The sequence below is a fragment of the Sphaerodactylus townsendi genome, linkage group LG10 (assembly GCF_021028975.2).
Source record: "Sphaerodactylus townsendi isolate TG3544 linkage group LG10, MPM_Stown_v2.3, whole genome shotgun sequence".
Classification (NCBI taxonomy): Eukaryota; Metazoa; Chordata; class Lepidosauria; order Squamata; family Sphaerodactylidae; genus Sphaerodactylus; species Sphaerodactylus townsendi.
The window spans coordinates 78,177,506-78,195,898 of record NC_059434.1 but is presented as its reverse complement, the minus strand read 5'-3'; the positions used below and the strand labels follow the sequence as shown (position 1 = coordinate 78,195,898).

General features: G+C 45.3%; 1 protein-coding gene across 3 annotated transcripts in view; it reads right to left on the bottom strand.

The window, feature by feature from the left end:
• Positions 1–687: 687 nt before the first annotated feature.
• TMEM150C (transmembrane protein 150C) overlaps positions 688–18,393 on the bottom strand; it is a 38,289-nt gene continuing 20,583 nt past the window's right edge. For all 3 annotated transcript variants that reach the window (XM_048509605.1, XM_048509606.1, XM_048509607.1), the window contains 7 exons: positions 14,432–14,513; positions 12,343–12,396; positions 10,906–10,938; positions 10,709–10,776; positions 6,619–6,746; positions 3,422–3,599; positions 688–1,943 (listed from right to left, as the gene is read on the bottom strand). In XM_048509605.1, the coding sequence (XP_048365562.1) occupies positions 1,735–1,943; positions 3,422–3,599; positions 6,619–6,746; positions 10,709–10,776; positions 10,906–10,938; positions 12,343–12,396; positions 14,432–14,513 (752 nt within the window). In that variant the 3' untranslated portion in view covers positions 688–1,734. The remainder of the gene's footprint in view (positions 1,944–3,421; positions 3,600–6,618; positions 6,747–10,708; positions 10,777–10,905; positions 10,939–12,342; positions 12,397–14,431; positions 14,514–18,393) is intronic.

The window sequence follows — 18,393 nt, the reverse complement described above, 5'->3', positions numbered from 1 at the left end:
GAAGCTGAAAGCCTGCCGACTCCATGCATACACATACCTAGATTGTGGGCGGCTCAGGTGGGCTAAAGCAGAATTCTGCCTCAAAAATTGACCAGGTGAGACTCCAGGAACAGCCAAATGTTCTTCCTGCTGGACAAATCTGCAAGTTTTCAGAGCTGCCTAACTTGGGGGAGGGGAGCAGAATACCAGGTGAACCTTTTTTCCTATTACACCTGGCCAGCAAAAGAAAAAAGTTTCCTTTGCTTTATTCCTGCATGGTAGGGCAATCTCAAAGGCCTAGAAGCCCTGCCAGGGGAAAAAAAGTTGTACACACAATCAATGTATTGTGCAGAACAATATAATCAAATACAAGAATCGTAATGAAACGATCTATTATCTTCAAGTCCAATTTTAATAAATAAAATGTATATTAAAGTTGGACAATGCTAAGAGAGACCTTGATTATTTAATTACAATGATCTTTCATTATATTGTTCTACAGCAGTGGTGGCGAACCTTTGGCACTCCAGATGTTATGGACTACAATTCCCATCAGCCCCTGCCAGCATGGCCAATTGACCATGTTGGCCTGGCCAGGGATGATGAAGAGCAACAATCCTAACATCTGGAGTCTCAGGATTCACTCCCTGCAGTTCTAGGCTGATGATTCGCAGTATAAAGTTTCTGTACGAATCCCTAGTTCCTGTAATGTAGAAAAACAGTTGGCCTCCCAAGGTCCTGTACCAATTAGCTGGCAGAAGGTGCCGGCTCACTCTTCTCCGAGTGCCCCATAATGCCTTGGGGCTGGCCAACTTTTCCCCACTAGAACTTCAGCGCTCTTAATAACTGACTGACCTCCAGAAATCTACAAAGAAAGGGCTAGCAGGATGCACAGACCGCAAACTGGGGAATAACTTTAGGTTTGCTGCCGAAACAGGAAGCTCACCAGCCATTGCTTTTTCATGCTGTCCCCTCCCCTGGCCTTTTGTCTGTGCTAAGGCAGGCCTCAGAGCACAGTGGATGGAAGGCCCAACAAACCTAAGAGGCCAGGAACTCCAGCTGCGACCGCTGCCGGTTCGGAAAGGAGAAAGCTCCAGACTGCAAACTGGAATTCCTAGGTTTGCAGGGACCCGCTCAGGACGTGCAACTGGGGTGCCAAATTCCCTCCATCTGCGAGAGGAGCTTTATGCCACTGTCTCTGCCAGGAGAGCTTCCTGTATTTTAAACCCTTCGCTTTGAGAGTAGAGGAAGACAGCCTCAAAAACCACAGCTGCCAATGTGATCTTTTCCAGCTTGCCTTTGTTCTAAATACGTTAAGGTTTCGCCAAAGAAGACAGTTTCAGGGGGCAAACGATGGTCAGCCGTAGAACATCGGGATTGGAATCTTGTGGTTTCTAAGGTGCTAACTGGACTCAAGTCTAGGTGCACCAAAAAAACTGACAGGACTTCTTGCTCTGTCCCCACCCTGACCCCTAAACCTTTGATAATCATTCACCATCTGGGTGGAACACTCCATCTTGTGATGCTGTGGAAGAAAGGAAGAACAAAGGGAAGCAGAGCGGCAGCCACTCCACATCTCTTAGGTCTGATCCTGCCTCTCCAGAGAACTTTTGGGCCACTTGCAGTGCCTACAGACGTAGAAAACAAGGTGTGTGTGGTTTTTTTAAAAAGAAGAAGCAGGAAATGGAGCTGTGAGTAGAGTCATGTGACTGGACACGCCCAGCACAGTGAGGAAAAGGAAGTTGAGAGGTCGGATCACACCTGATCCGTCTGATACTCGGATGCTTCGGACAGACTTTCAGAAAAGCTGAGGAAGTTCTCCTGGTACTCGGAGCAAATGATCTCGAAGCGGTAGTGCCTGAACTCCACCGCAAAGGTGCCGAAGTAGCAGAGGAAACACATCACCATGCCCCACTGTATCCGTGATGCATGCATGTGGAACTTCTGTCCCATCAGGATGAAATCTGAAGGGGTGGAGGTCAAGGAAGATACATGCAGGATCACAGAATCATAGAGTTGGAAGAGACCCCCCGAGGGCCATCAAGTTCAACCCCCTCCAATGCAGGAACACACAATCAAAGCACGCTTGACAGATGGCCATCCAGCCTCTCTTTAAAAACCTCCAAAGAAGCAGACTCCACCACACTGTGAGGTGGTGCATTCCACTGTCGAACAGCCCTGACTGTCAGGACGTTCCTGATGTTAAGGTGGAATCTCTTTTCCTTCACTTTGAACCCATTGCTCCTGGTCCTAGTTTCTAGAGCAGCAGAAAACAAGCTTGCTCCCCCACCGACATGACATCCCTTCAAATATCCAAACATGGCTGTCATGTCACCTCTTAACATACCCAGCTCCCTAAGTCTCTCCCTAAGCACAACAGTAGTACATCCTCCCACGTGGTAAATTAGACAGGCTGCTTTTAGATGGCTTGTTTTTATATTCTCTTCATATTCCTAAGGTTGTTTTAAAATTTATGGTATTCTATCCTGGGGATCTACTCTAGGATGGACGGACAGGATATAAAATGGTCTTAATAAATATACTCAAAAATTCTCTGCCAAGTAAAGCTGAACCCCGTAATTAGAACATAAGAAACATAAGAACTTGCCTGCTGGATCAGACCAGAGTCCATCTAGTCCAGGACTCTGCTACTCGCACTGGCCCACCAGGTGCCTTTGGGAGCTCACGTGCAGGATGTGAAAGCAAGGGCCTTCTGCTGCTGCTGCTCCCGAGCACCTGGTCTGCTGAGGCATTTGCCATCTCAGATCAAGGAGGATCAAGATTGGTAGCCATAGATCGACTTCTCCTCCATCAATCTGTCCAAGCCCCTTTTAAAGCTATCCAGGTTAGTGGCCATCACCCCCTCCTGTGGCAGCGTCTTCCAAACACTAATGACGCGTTAATTCCAAACACCAATCACAGCTGTCACCAAACACCAATTAATTTATTATTATGTGAGTGGATGTGTTTTGCTGTATTGGTCTGTTTTGTAGCTGCGGTGTTCTTTTAACATGCCAATAAAGGCTTTCTTCTCCTCCTATTATTATTATGTGAGCAAAGTTGGGGGTGTCCTCTTGCTCTGCATTATTTGTTTGGCAGCTTTTGCCACGCCACACCTTTTATTCTGGTTTTACTACTAGGGACTGACAAAGAAGAAGACTCCCCCGCTCAGGTGGAGGAGCGGGGAATCAAACCTGGCTCTCCAGATCAGAGTCCACCTGCTCTTAACCACTACGCCACGCTGGCTCTCAAGATTTGAGGGGTTATAAGCCAAACTTCCTGTATCTGTCGAAGGGGCTCTGACATTCAGATGCGAACACCCTGAACATCTTGTTCATCCCAAAGGTGCTACTGAACTAGAATCTAGCTGGAATATCCAAACCTCACATGGCAAATATTTAAAAAGTCCACACTTGAAACTGACTTAGACTTCAGAGGATACAAAGGACTACGCAGAGGGTTATTGCTGCAGACAAGACGACTCGTGGGATTCCAGCTTTCCTGCCTTCATTCTTCAAGTTTATCTTGAGGGTTAGCGCAGACTGAATCCAGCAGGCAAGGGTGCCAAACCCAAAGGTCAGGGACGTGCCAACGTTATGTATTTCTTCGTCATTGGAAAGCTGCCATGAAATGAGAAATCTGAGACACTGTGGGACGTCCACGAGGAAAAAACCACTCATCCGAACTGTGTGGTTCTGATTCATTAATGGTTCTGATTTATTGTTTATTTCTGAGGTGAAAAGGCTGGTCTTTAGCAAGATAACTGTTCTTATATCATAAAGCGGGGCACAAAGTTACATTCTATTTGGGAAAATCCACGTGTTCCCAGGGATGCATGTGGTTTTCCCCAACAGGCCCAATAGCCCCTTCCCTGGATACTGTAGGGAAATGGGTTTTGCTCTGCTTCCCCACAGCATCATAAGAAGAAGAAGAATTTGGATTTATATCCCCCCTTTCTCTCCTGTAGGAGGCTCAAAGGGGCTTACAATCTCCTTGCCCTTCCCCCCTCACAACAAACACCCTGAGAGGTGGGTGGGGCTGAGAGAGCTCCGAAAAGCTGTGACTAGCCCAAGGTCACTCAGCTGGTGTGTGTGGGAGTTCACAGGCTAATCTGAATTCCCCAGATAATCCTCCACAGCTCAGGCGACAGAGCGAGGAATCAAACCTGGTTCCTCCAGATTAGAATGCACCTGCTCTTAACCTACTACGCCACTGCTGCTCCTACTCAGCCACTGCTGAGGTGATGTAATGTTTTGGGAAAGAGTGCCACAAGCCCAGAACAGCTGCTGCGTGAGTGGGAAAACCTGCATTTTCCTGGTCATGCCCACATCAGTTCCATTTTGTTGACTTTAGTTCCTGTGGCAGCCATCGGGCTTTTCAGAGGTTTCCAAAAATTGGTAATTGACAGTGATAAAATAGTATTTTGGCATGTCAATGACTGATTTAAAAAAAGCCCTGAGAACTCCCCCTGGTGGCATGAAAAGAGAAAAGCTGCTGCAAGAATTGGGACTAATAAAATGAAGGGAGACCTGCCGTGGGGAAACTCCATTGCTTCTGCATGAGGAAACCACAGAAAAAATGATATAACGCGGAACAGACTTTAGAGGACATGGAGATTGTTGTGAGGGGCAGAGGGGGGCCCTGTCTTCTTTTCTGACCAGCTTCATTCTTTTTTGTACTCCAAGCCTGGTGGGACCCCAGTCACAAGTTGCAAAGCCTGAATGTAATCATGTGGTAGGCCTAATAATCCCTTTAGGCTGCCAATAGGGCACCCCATCTTAATAATATACGAAGCGGAATAAGTTTATGGCCGAGGGATTCAGCCCGGTTCGCGCAGTTCTACTGGGCAGGAAGCTAACTGGCTGAATCTCACCATGGCATCACCCTGGAAGGCTGCACCCAATCAGCAGCCAGTAGGATGCACCATGCCTGCAGGGGCCTGGCCGGTTGCTGATCGGGCAGTGCGCATGGCGTGGCAAGTTGGGGAGGCCTGGCCCCCCCCCCGAAGGCCACCAGGTGCAGTGAAGCCTGCTGGGGTGGCCTGACCTCCCCCAAGGCTGCGCGGGCTGGCCCAGAGCCTGGCGCTTTTGAAGCTGCCATTTTCCTCACCTCGCCCATTGCTTGCTCCCGAGGAAAGGGGAGGCGGGGGACACCAGCAGCCAGGTAAGTGGGCGAGGGAGGTGTACAGCCCGGGGGGGGGGGGGACACGGTGGTTGATTCAGTTGAATCCCACAGCTGGTTTAGGCTACAATTTCATTCCTAATCCACGTCTTCAGGCACCCAGAGCAGCACAGCAGGCGCTGATAAGTCATACGCTAATCTGCTCAGACATGCTCTCCTTTTGGAAATTCACAGAATTTCCGATTGCTTATGATGAGAATATCTCTGTCCATCACTTGCTGTATTATCACCTCATCTGCCTAGAGGCAGCAGGCCTCTGTCATCAACATCTCCGAGGTTCTGCTTTTTTGGCATGAGGGAAGTCAGGCTGAGCCAGATGAATGTGTTACCTGACCGTGAGAGATAACCAGTACAGATAGCGGACTAAGATGTGCAGGATCTAGCCAGTGAAAGTTCTCAACAGCTATAGTGCAGCGACCGCTTTAATACAGCTCCTCATGCTGTGGTGACCCCCAACCCTAACATTTATCCATTGTACAGATGGAGAACACTGATGCCAAGAGAGTGCTTAGAAGCTGACCCCCTGCTTGAAGGTGGATTCGACCCCCAAAGGGGTCCCGACCCCCAGGTTGAGAACCACTGAGCCCCACAGAGTGAAAGCAATGATCTCTGGTCCTGGGGGGGCTAAAACCACTGTTCCACTGTGACCTTTAGCCATATAGACCTTATAACGTACGCCGAAGGTTCCAGGTTCTAGCCCTGGCACCTCCTGCTTTTAAGGAATCGGAGCTAACAGAGACAGGAACCTGTTGTGGGGAAATTACTGACCGTCAGAGAAGACAGTAGTGGACTTTATGGTCTGACAGTGTTTCCCAACCTTTTCGAGATCAGGGTACCCTTGACCTCACTCTTCATATCTCACGGTACCCCTTCCGCCACCCTCCACCTTCCCCTCCCATTGCTCCTGCTTGCCAAACCCCCCACCTTCCCCTCCCAGGGTGAAGGGTAGCACTGGGGGGGGGGGGTGGCCCTTGTGCTGTGGCAGGCCCTGCCCCATGGGCCAGCTCCATGTCCTTGCTGGCGCCAGTGGGAGACACCACAAAAATGAGGGGGGGGGGGGTGGTAGTGTTGCCGCGGTCCCCCTGGGACATGCTCACGGCACCCCAGGGTACCACGGTATCCTGGTTGAGAATGGCTGGTCTGACATATGGAGCATCTTGCTGTAATTCATGTAATCTATATGACTGACCATGAAGGGTCATCATTGTGAGGAGGGTCCATGGCTCAGTGGCAGAGCATCTGCTTTGCTTGCAGAAGGACCCAGGTCCGAACCCCGGCATCTCCACTTAAAAAGGTCAGGCAGTCGGTGATGGGGAAGTCCTCAGTCTGAGATCCCGGAAAGACCCCCTGCCAACTTGAGCCGACAAGGCTGAGCTTGACAGACAGACGCTCCGACCCAGCATCAGGCAACTTTTTATGAGTGGATATTTAACTGAGGCGGGAGGGAGAGCAGCATACCTGGAAGTTGCCAAGGAGAGTCATTCCAAAGGAGGCCAAACACAACGCCACCAGACCGCTCACGTTGAGCCAGGGATTCAGGACCTTTGGCTTTAGCTGAATAAAGCGGAGGAGGGGCGGTACCACGGCTGAAGAGAGAAGGGAAAGAGTCTACGCTTGCCGTTGAAGGGCCAAATCGAGACGCAGTTACAAATACAAACTGAGATCCAAAAAGTAGATCTAGTACAGAGCCGGGTGCTGACTGCTACCATGCAAATATTTACAGCACAGGTGTCAAACTCGTGGCCCTCCAGATGTTATGGACTACAGTTCCCATGTCCCCTGCCAGCATGATGCTGGCAGGGGACATTGGGAACTGTAGTCCACAACATCTGGAGGGCCACGAGTTTGACACCTGTGATTTACAGATGTTCTCTTTCGATTACGTTGCTCCTGGCTGACTCACTGAGTTAGCTACTGCCCCCTGTCTGCAGGATGTATGTATAAGGTTAGGCATGTGAAAGTTACACAGTGGTGGGATTCAAATAATTTAACAACCGGTTCCGGTGGTGGGATTCAAATAATTTAACAACTGGTTGTTTACAAGCACCATTTTAACAAACGGTTCAGCCTAAGTGGTGCGAACCTGCTGAATCCCACCACTGCACTGGTAAGCCCGCCAAGCTGTGACTCATGGGGTTATTTGTAGGTTAACTTGGCACAACACCCCCTTCCCCCAATATGGCCCCATAAGCAGGACCACCATTTATCTCCGTAAACTTGTTGGGATTATTTACTTCAACTTATCTAAACACCCGGACCCTTGTTTACATCTTGCATACTTGTTTAAAAGACGAAATTTTGTCCTTTATGAATGGTACCGTCAAAAGTCCCTTCCTCCGTCCATGAGACCCAGTTCTCCTTGAGGCCCAGTCAACCTATTTTCAACCCCTAATGTAGAAATCCTACCTACCCCCTTTCCCGGTAGCCATTTTTCTCTTCACAGCCATTCCTTCCAGCAGCTGTTCGCCCTGTTTGAGGAAGGATTCAAATAGCCCTTTGCACTACCAAAGCAAAAAATAAAAAGCAACTGGAGAAAATTTTTGAGGAGGAAAATGGCTGAGAGGGAAAGGACTTAATGAGCCCTCCCCTCTTGCTTCCCCCACAATCTACTGCTGCTAAAAATCACAGCTTGCTTTCAGTTAATAAACAAAAACAGAGAAAAGTCAACTAAAAACAGATTAGTTATACTTTTAAGAGAACCAGCATACATATCTGCTTGATAAATTTAAAACACCTCAGTGGCTTCTGCTTAAAGATTTACATTATGTACCCCTTTGAATGTATATATAAATCATATTTGTGTATAATTTATATATACATACATACATACCGTGTTTTCCCCCAAATAAGACAGTGTCTTATATTAACAACACAAGCCTTTATTGGCATATAAAACAGTGTCTTATATTAATTTTTGCTCCCAAAGATGCGCTATGTCTTATTTTCAGGGGATGTCTTATTTTTCTGTGTTCTGTTCGTTGGGCATGCTTCCAAACAAAAATTTTGCTATGTCTTACTTTCAGGGGATGCCTTATATTTCGCACTTCAGCAAAACCTCTACTACGTCTTATTTTCAGGGGATGTTTTATATTCGGGGAAACAGGGTATCTATGTGTTTGTTTATCAGTCACAAACACACAGACATACTGTATATATTCACACATGCAAACCCGATGTTTGTCCACCCAGAAACAAATTTTACTTGCCACAAAGAACAAGGTAAGTAGGTATTTACAAAAATATTGTACAGCGACAATATCTCTGTTCCTACTTGTAACATAGGAACTTGTCACAGACAAATGTGTACCACATATAAATGGCACAGCACCACAGTTATGACACATGCAATCCGTTCCAGTAATCTTCATGCTCATGCGGGATTTTAAAGCACTCAAAACTGGTAAAAGCATCATGCAATCAAACAAAATTAGCAACCGGGAAGTGATTTTAAAGACCGAAGAGATGGGAAGAAAGAGAAGTGTGAATGTCTTGACATCCATATATTTTACAAACATTCCCCATAATAATCACACTATAAGCCTAGTTTTAATTGGAGCAGAAAACCGGGGTTTGGGCTGTATCATTTCAGACTCACATGATTAACAGTCCTCTATACAAGTTGAAGGCAATAGGAAGAGGAAACCTAGAACCATGGAGTTGGAAGGGGCCATACAGGCCATCTAGTCCTACCCCCTCAATGCAGGATCAGGTTAGAGAATCCCAGATAAGTGTTTGTCCAGCCACTCCTTAAAGATTGACAGAGAGGGAAAGCTAAGGAACATGAGACTGATTGACTTGGAGTGTGGTGGAGTCTCCTTCTTTGGAGGTTTTTAAAGAGAGGCTGGATAGCCATCTGTCAGGAGTACTTTGATTGTGTGTTCCTGCATTGCAGAGGGTTGGACTTGATAACTCCTAGGGTCTCGTCCAACTCTATGATTCTATGACTCAATAAAGGAGGTCAAGGCCCTTAGCCTGCATGGCCTGAACAAGGATGTTAATGACTAGATGTTTGGAAAGTCATTCATTCATAGGATCCACATGTTGGAAGCTACCTGGTGGCACGTAACACACACACACACACACACACACAATTCCCTGCATACAAATAGCTAACAATTATTTTACTCAATAATCCTTTATTAGGTATAAATATATGTCTCTCAAGGTTACACAGTAATTCCATAAAATCGCATGCATTTCCAAATCATTGAAAGTTATATTGTATTAAAACAATTACTCGATTATCTGTTATACGTCCTTGTTAACATTAAAATAATGTATTACATATTGCTTAATTTAGCTTCCTTAATCTTAATGTTTGCGAGAAATTTGGCTTGCATTTGCACTTCCTTGAAGAAGGCATCAAACAATATTTGTATTATCTAATTTTTTTTGTTTGTGTTAGAGGGATTATTTATGTATTACGATTACTCTCGTGTGTTTTACACTCCGTTACAGAGGTGTACCTGGGCCAAAGATGGCCCAGTCGCTTGCACTCCTGGCTTTCGCGCCCCCTCCCTTGGTAGGCGCCCCACTTACTTTAGGAAGCACGAGGCAGGCTGGAAGGCCTGTTCACGAGGTAAAGGAACACATTTCCCAAGAGTATTCTGGGAAATGTAGATTCCCCCACCAGAGCTGAAACGAGCCTGAACTTCTCCAGCCTACTCGGTTTCCTAAAAGTAGAAGTGTGGGGTGTGAAACCAGGAGAGAGCTGTGGAGGGGATCACACTTGCCCCCCCGTGGCGCCCCCCCACTTACTTTAGGAAACCGAGCAGGCTGCAGAACAGGGTCTCCTGGGAAATGTAGTTCCCCACTGCCAGGAACTAGGCAGGCCTGTTTCTCTTGCCCACTTCGATTTCCTAAAAGTAAGGTGTGAAAGTCGCGCCTTGCAGAGGAAGGAGAGGAAGGGGAGGGGCCGGGGGGAATTTTGCACCCCCCACATGACCCAAATCCGTGCACCTGGTGCGTGGTGCACTCTCCTGTCCCCTGGGAGCTTCGCCACTGCTCCATTGTAATATGTTCAAGTGAATCAATTGTTTTACCATCACAGTTACACATTCTCTTTGTGTGGGGGAAGTTTTTGAAATCTTCCCCAAAGATTAAAAGGAAAAGCACTGAAGCGTGCTAATACAAATGCTCTCCAAAGATCGGGGTTATCCAGTTCATATAAATAATCAGCCATCTTCCCATTATATGTTTTTAATTTTAGGAAAGATGGCGGATATACCGGTAGATTCGTAGGATTCAATTTTTTTATTTTATTACTGACAGCACATCAGGAAGAAGGTGAAGTCAGAATCCTTTTCCCTTACATGCTTGATCTCTATATGCAGGGTATTCGTTTGGTGCAATGCAAAGCCATGCCTGCAGTCTGAAGCTCCTCAAATGAAGGTTTAACTGCTCTACGAGAACTAGGCCACAATGTCCACAGCTTACAGATTCCCCATTATTTGATCTTAACATTTACTGGGCTGAGTCTGACTAATCCATAATGAGAATTAGAAAAGGGGGGGGGGAGGAAACGAGGCATTCTTCATGCACCCCCTACCTAGAAACGCTGCCATGTTCATGACTTGGCTAAACACACAGCTTGCAGGAGGGGCATCACCTGCAAGGCTTCAAAAACAGAACGGGTTATCGTTGTAGCTCTACTCAGCCTGCAACAAAGATTAGATCAACCAATAAAAGTCCATTGATAAGGAATGGGCCTTGTTGAAATGAAGGAGAGGAAAACGGCCTTATTACCTTATATAAGGTGGCTTCAGGGGACCTGGTTTGCTAAATGAAATTGAAAAAAAAAAGAATTGCAGTTTGTCACATTGTTATACAGCTCATGGTTAGTTTTCGAAACCACTTTAAACATGCAAAGTGTTTCAAAGCTCACCAAAAACATGGCGATAGGAACATAACTGCAAAAAGCAGGCAATCATAGAATAATGTCTAATTAAGAAGATATCTGGTGCAGTTCCTTTACTGGTGCACACAGTTCTTGTTGGACAGGCCCGGACCATAAACAACCAGGACCCAAGAATTTGTTGGCGCTCAGAAACTACGCTGGCAAATGGTAGGAAGGTTGTGGGTTTGGATATAGGGCAGCTGTGACGCTGGCTGCAATACCACATCATTTTTGGTTAAAAAGTAGAAATGATATGGGTAGCTCTAGGAATTGGTGGAAACTCTATAGAAAAACCATAGAGTTTCCACCAATTCCTAAAGCTACCCATGTCACTTTCTTTTTCTGTACTACTGGAAATGACGTAGCACCACAGCCAGCTTTGAGGAGGTTTTTCCCATTTTTTTCCCCCCACTACCGTTTGCAGCAGCAGTGAGAAACAGAAACACTGGGGACACAACAGGATCAAGGATTCCCCCAAGCCCCACCCCACCCCACCCGGGGAATTGGAACCCTGTCAGAAACACATCCAAGGAGGACTAAACTCTAAGCTTGAGTCAAGCTGTTTCTAGAATAAGGTTCTCCCCACTGTTTCCAAGAATCACACACAACCAGTGGTGGGATCCAAAAATTTTAGTAACAGGTTGCCATGGTGGTGGGATTCAAACAGTGGCGCAGCGCCAATGGGGCTGGACGGGGCATGACGGGGCCGTGGCCGGGCATTCTAGGGGCGGGGCATTAATAATTTCTCTGTTACTGTAAAAAACTCTTACTGTAAAAAAAAAGTTCCTAATTTCCAGCTGGTATCTTTCTGTCCATAATTTAAACTCATTATAGCAAGCCAACAGAAACTACTTCTCCTCTAATTGACTGCCTGCCAAATACTTAATACTTTCAAATACTTAATTTTGTTTCTAGAAATCAAAAGAAGGATACTTTCCTTAAACAAGGAACTTCACCATATTTCTAAAACATGTTTTTAAAACAGCCCAACAGGGAGAATTATCCTGTTTTCTACCTTCGCTAACCAGCCACATAGGAAACAACAGGACTTTATGATTTTTGGACCTAAGGGAATTTCTAACGGAAAAGCAGACCCAATTAGTAATCCCCTCTCGGCACACACAAATAATTAGTAACCCACTCTCGGGAACTGGTGAGAACCTGCTGGATCCCACCTCTGCACACAACCTGATAAATGTGATACTGTGATGTGCTGTCAGATAAATGTGATACACTAAACAGCGAGGGCTTTACCAATACAAACAATAGTTTTTCAAATACTTTACCTTTCTTTCACGTTTAGTGGGAAAATTTTGTTGTCCTCGACGGCTATAAAATATCTGCCAAAAGAAATGGAGAAGCCACTTTTAGCACAATCATTATTTTCTTGGTTTTGCCTGTTTGTTCTTGGAAAAGGGATGCCAAAGTTGGTGTCCTAGAGGCAAGCAGGCAGTTCAGCAAAGGCGGCATTCAACAGGGATCCAGTCGATGAGGAGCTCAACTCACGTTTCAGCAGCACAGCTCGAAATGAGTAAGCCAAGCCAGAATCAGCAGCTTATCACCTGATTTCCTCTAAGCTGAAAACTGCAGTATGCTCTCTGGCCATCTGAAATGGTGGCACTGTTGTGCAGCACGGACCAGGCCACAAATGCCCTGGGCCCTACTGATAGAATCCTAATATAGAATCCTAATACGGCTCTGGCCCCGGCCTGGTGGAACGCTCTTCCTCCAACTGTCCGACCCCTTGTGAGACCTTGGTGAGGATTCCGCCCAGGAGCCTGTAAAGGCGGAGCTGTTCCGCCGGGCCTTTGGAGGAACCGGCCGCTGATGGTGCCCCCTTCCCCCCTTTCCTGGCCCTCTACATCTGGGCCGTTTGTTATTCAATGGGACCTGCCATTCCTCCCTCTTGGAGAGAGGATTTTGAATATGGAACTGCTGGACGCCATTTATATTTATGCTAGTATTTTTGTATTGTATTTATGAGATTTAGCTTTTATTGTTTTATCGCTGCTTTTAAAGATTTAGCCATTTTATGTCATATTATGTTTATTGTTGTACACCGCCCGGAGCCCCTCGGGGATAGGGCGGTATAAAAATCTAATAAATAAATAAATAAATAAATAAATAAATAAATAAATATGAGACCCTCTATTTAGTACCTTACAATGCAAGATAACCCAGTAGAAGAAACTCACGGGCCTGTCAAAGTTAAAAACATTTTGCTCTTAAGTGCCATCTCAGAGAAAGTTAAGTACAAGACTCAGCCCTCTTCTTGAACAAGTTTTCATTTTTACCCAGACAGAAGCTAATCAACCCACCTTAGAATACATCAAGGTTCATGTAAGCCAGTATTTTCTGTGCTGACTGGCAGCTTCCTCCAGGTTCTTGGGCACATAAGATCTTTCTCAGAACCAGCTGTCTTTTAAAAAAAAAACCTGGACAAACCAAGAACTGAACCGGAGACCTTCTGCATATAAAATAGCTGCTTGATCACTGAGCTTTAGCCCCTTCTGAAAGGATAGTGCCATGGCACTCCAATTTATACCCATAGAAGGGTGGGAAATTATAAACTTTCCTTTACATGTTCCAGTACCATATATCTAGGGCCTTCTACATGGCTTGATTCTGCAAAAGTACCGAAAAGAGGACAAAAAATTGTATTTACTACAGAAATCAACTTCCTAGGAATCCTTCCTTCCTTCCTTCCTTCCTTCCTTCCTTCCTTCCTTCCTTCCTTCCTTCCTTCCTTCCTTCCTTCCTTCCTTCCTTCCTTCCTTCCTTCCTTCCTTCCTTCCTTCCTTCCTTCCTTCCTTCCTTCCTTCCTTCCTTCCTTCCTTCCTTCCTAAGCAACTTTCTTATGGATATGAAAAGATACTTGAAAGTTAGTGGGTAATAACTGTTGAGTCTAAAAAGGTCAAGGATTATCCAAACAAAATTTCTGTTAGTACAGAGCTAATATTCCCCCTGGGGTTTTCAAGGTAAGAGAAGTTGAGAGGTGGTTTGCCACTACCTGCTACTGCGTAGCAACCATGGTGTAACAGCCCAGACACAAATACATAGAGATCTAATATACAGAGACTGGAGAATTCAGATTTCCTTGGTATAAAATTTAGATTCTGTGGTTGTACAAATTTAATTATGTTTCAAATGCGGAACACCCACACTTATATATTTCTCTCTCTTTGCTGAAAACAAATATTTTCAAGAGACAAAATATGCATTATCTGGAAAAGGATGGATTATGTTAAGAGAGATCTCCTAGTCACAATAATGTTCCCTGAGCGATGATCTGTGTCAACTAGACATCTGCTGTACATTGAAGAACTCCTCCTTCCAAGAACCGTTACAAAAAAGAAGATATCACAAGACACTTACACAATCCACAGTCCCGCTGAGGTAAACAGTGTCAGTACAAGAGGTAAGAACATCCACACGCTGCATTTCTTCCCATCCATCCCTGAGAGGAAGAAAAAGAAGTAAAACAAAGCAAAGGACACACTTGAGACAGAAGCATTTAGTCTGTCCTAAGGTGAATTGTGTTCTGAGCTGGAATACTGGACTTTCTTGGTGGTCTCCCGTCCAAACACTAATCAGGGCCCACTGTATTTAGTTTCCAGGACCAGGTCAGAGCATTTGTTCCTATGCTACATATCCTTAAAATACCCCTGAAAGTACACCACATTTAACCCCCTGGCCCCTAGTATCCAGTGACAGTGTTGACTTCCTCGAGTGAAAGATGCTCAAACTGTGCCTCAAACCTGCATTTGGCACTCAAAAGCAAATTCTGTGTAAAATCCATTCCAAACCTGCACAACCAATTTCAATTTCTAATCTGTACAAGAAGCAGATCAGCAGTACTCCAGCCAGGCTTGAACAAACTGGGCTCTTCGGTCTTTATTCGACAGACATTCAGATTAAGGCAATAATAAATCAACACATTAAAATACATACATTTTAAAACTAAACCTTATATACAAACGAAAGAACAAAACCTTAAAAGCGAATAAATTTGTACGATGCTGCAGATCATAACTTAGCCTTTATGCTACAACCTTTCTGCAATCTACCTTTAGATGAGAGAAACATAAATGTGGCCACCTTGCGTGTGATATCTTCAAAGACATCAGCCATTATAAAACACATTTTTTCCCCTCAGTACCTGATAATTTTTCTAAAACATTTTAAAGATATAAATTCCAGATACGAGAATGCATGGGACGGGACAAGATATAATGCATTAGATTCTCTATCTCATCTCAGCCGCAAACACATATGCGAACTCAGTGGTGGGATCCAAAAATTTTAGTAACAGGTTCCCATGGTGGTGGGATTCAAACAGTGGCGTAGTGCCAATGGGGCTGGGCAGGGCACGACGGGGGCATGGCCAGGAATTCCAGGGGTAGGGCATTAATAATTTCTCTGTTACTGTAAAAAACTCTTACTGTAAAAAAAAAGTTCCTAATTTCCAGCTGGTATCTTTCTGTCCATAATTTAAACTCATTATAGCAAGTCCTATCGTCTACTGCCAACAGAAACAACTACTTCTCCTCTCATTGACTGCCTGTCAAATACTTAATACTTTCCAATACTTAATTTTGTTTCTAGAAATCATAAGAAGGATACTTTCCTTAAACAAGGAACTTTACCATATTTCTAAAACATGTTTTTAAAACAGCCCAACAGGGAGAATTATCCCGTTTTCTACCTTCGCTAACCAGTCACATAGGAAACAACAGGACTTTATGATTTTTGGACCTAATGGAATTTCTAACGGAAAAGCAGACCCAATTAGTTACCCCCTCTCAGCACACACGAATAATTAGTAACCCACTCTCGGGAACTGGTGAGAACCTGCTGGATTCCACCTCTGTGCGAACTGCGCTCTTCATGGTCGCTAGCTACGTTTCCTTCCCACCTCTGCACCCTTCTTCCCCATCGTAAATCTCCTTCACAGCCCCCACACAGCAAATGTCCGCATTCTGCAAAAACAGGGAAGAAAACACGCAACGACCCTATTCCCTGTGTGTTATTTTTGCATGTGCTTCTGTGGACTGGCATATTTTTCTGATGAGTGCAGAATCCGAGGTTCCTCGTTGCCGCCAGCCTGCTTGATGTCAAATAAGCGAGACGAGGGTTATCCCAAGAAACGTCTCTCTCCTGCACTTCAAAAGCCTAATGATTAGTTAATTGAGATAACAGAAGCTGACACTCGGGTATCTTGAGACAAGCCAGCGGGGGCAAAAATCAATGTCTCTGCCCTTCCAGCTTTCTCGTGAGAAACCTCTGCCGAGGCTGGATTTTAATGCTGCGTGATGCCACAGGGGCTAAACCCCGTCCTTCAAGACTGCTGCCGTTCCACCACGTCTTCCAATTATCCTGCATTGGGGTCAATGTCACTTTCTCTCTCTGCTCCTTCCTTCCAGCCCCACGACGCTCAGAGCAAGAGACGCTAATCGAGTGGTTCGTTTCAAAGAACCCCTGAGTGACAGATTAGCTAAATCAGGATTTATGGAATTATTTTCATAACAGGTCATATTGCCGAAAAATTTCTTCTCGGGGCTGCCAGGGGGAAATCAGTCTCAACAACCATGAAACAATGAGTTCGCACAAGCAGCTATTGAGCCATCCCTTGCAAATTCTGTGACAGATGCCAATCGGCCTGCAAGGAAATGCCCTGTCCTTTTAGCAGAGGCTTAAAGGGGGGAAATGGGCGGCTGAAACTCTCCATGGCATGGAAGTCAATAACGTCACCTGGTATTTGCTGCGGATTAAACTGGTATTAAAGGGGTATTAGAGGGATCCACTTAAAAGTTGGCCACCTTATTTTGTGACTGTCGCACTAGAGGCAGATTCAGTAAGCCAATAAAGATCATGTTTGTGTACTGAACTGTTGGAGTCACTCAGCACACCTGGATGTTGTGGAGGTGCTACATCACTCTATATGTGTATCAGTGTCGTCTCCTCGAATGGGATGTCCCTCTCTTTGTCTTAATCTGGGAACTGCCCTTTGACCCCTCCTCTTCCTCTCTTTATGGCCCCTTCCGCACATGCAGACTAATGCACTTTCAATCCACTTTCAATGCACTCTGAAGCTGGATTTTACTGTGCGGAATAGCAAAATCTACTTGCAAACAGTTGGGAAAGTGGATTGAATGTGAATTATTTTGCATGTGCGGAAGGGGCATATGGCTCATTCCGCACATGCAGAATAATGCACTTTCAAACTGCTTTCAGTGCTCTTTGAAGCTGTGCGGAATAGCAAAATCCACTTGCAAACAGTTGTGAAAGTGGTTTGAAAACGCATTATTTTGCGTGTGCGGAAGGGGCCTATGTGTGTGTTCTTTCCATTGTCCGCATGGCTTTTCACAGAGTCCACGCATCTATAGGTCTCTCCTGTAGAAACAATGCCTCATACTCCAATCCACACGATGCCTGATCAGCTGGCCATTTACATTACATTAGGTCGCTCTCTCCCCTGTCAACTGCAATTTGAACAGGAGCAGAATCTATTTGAATATATGTAAGTTTTACTTTTTGCAGTATATTCATGGGGGATTTATTTACTGCTCTCAGTATCACATTTCTATGACTGGGCAAACTCTGTTGTAAAAAAGATAAAGATAGTTCCCTGGGCAAGCACTGGGTCATTACTGACATATGGGGTGACATCACATCACGACGTTTACTAAGCAGACTACATTTACAGAGTGGTTTGCCATTGTCTTCCCTAGTCGTCAACACTTTACCCCCAGCAAGTTGGGTATTCGTTCTACCGATCTAGGAAAGATGGAAGGCTGAGTCAACCTGAAGCCAGATATCTCTACTGTATTAACCAAATATCTGCACTACCTAGTAGATGATAAGGCCCCTTAATTCAGTATCTTATTGGTGGCAGTCCTCTAGGGCATAGGTGTCAAACTCGCGGCCCTCCAGATGCTATGGACTACAGTTCCCATCATCCCCTGCCAGCATCATGCTGGCAGGGGATGATGGGAGCTGTAGTCCATAACATCTGGAGGGCCGTGAGTTTGACACCTGTGCTCTAGGGGCTTTGAGAAGGGAAAAGGTCTTTCCCAGCACCAGCCATCTGAGATCCCACGAGCATTATTAGAATTTTCTACCCACACACTTGGTAAGATGGATTTCCGACAGAAATTTTTAAAAGGCAACACATAACAGTCAAAAGATCAGGGAACGGCATAAATCAAAAGCAGAGCTGTGCCACGAAAAGCTCAAAGGAGATACAGACAGTAACGGAACCTAGACAACAATCAAATACAATTGGAAGCAATGAAAACCACCTGTGACTACACGGAATCTCATAACATAATGACAGT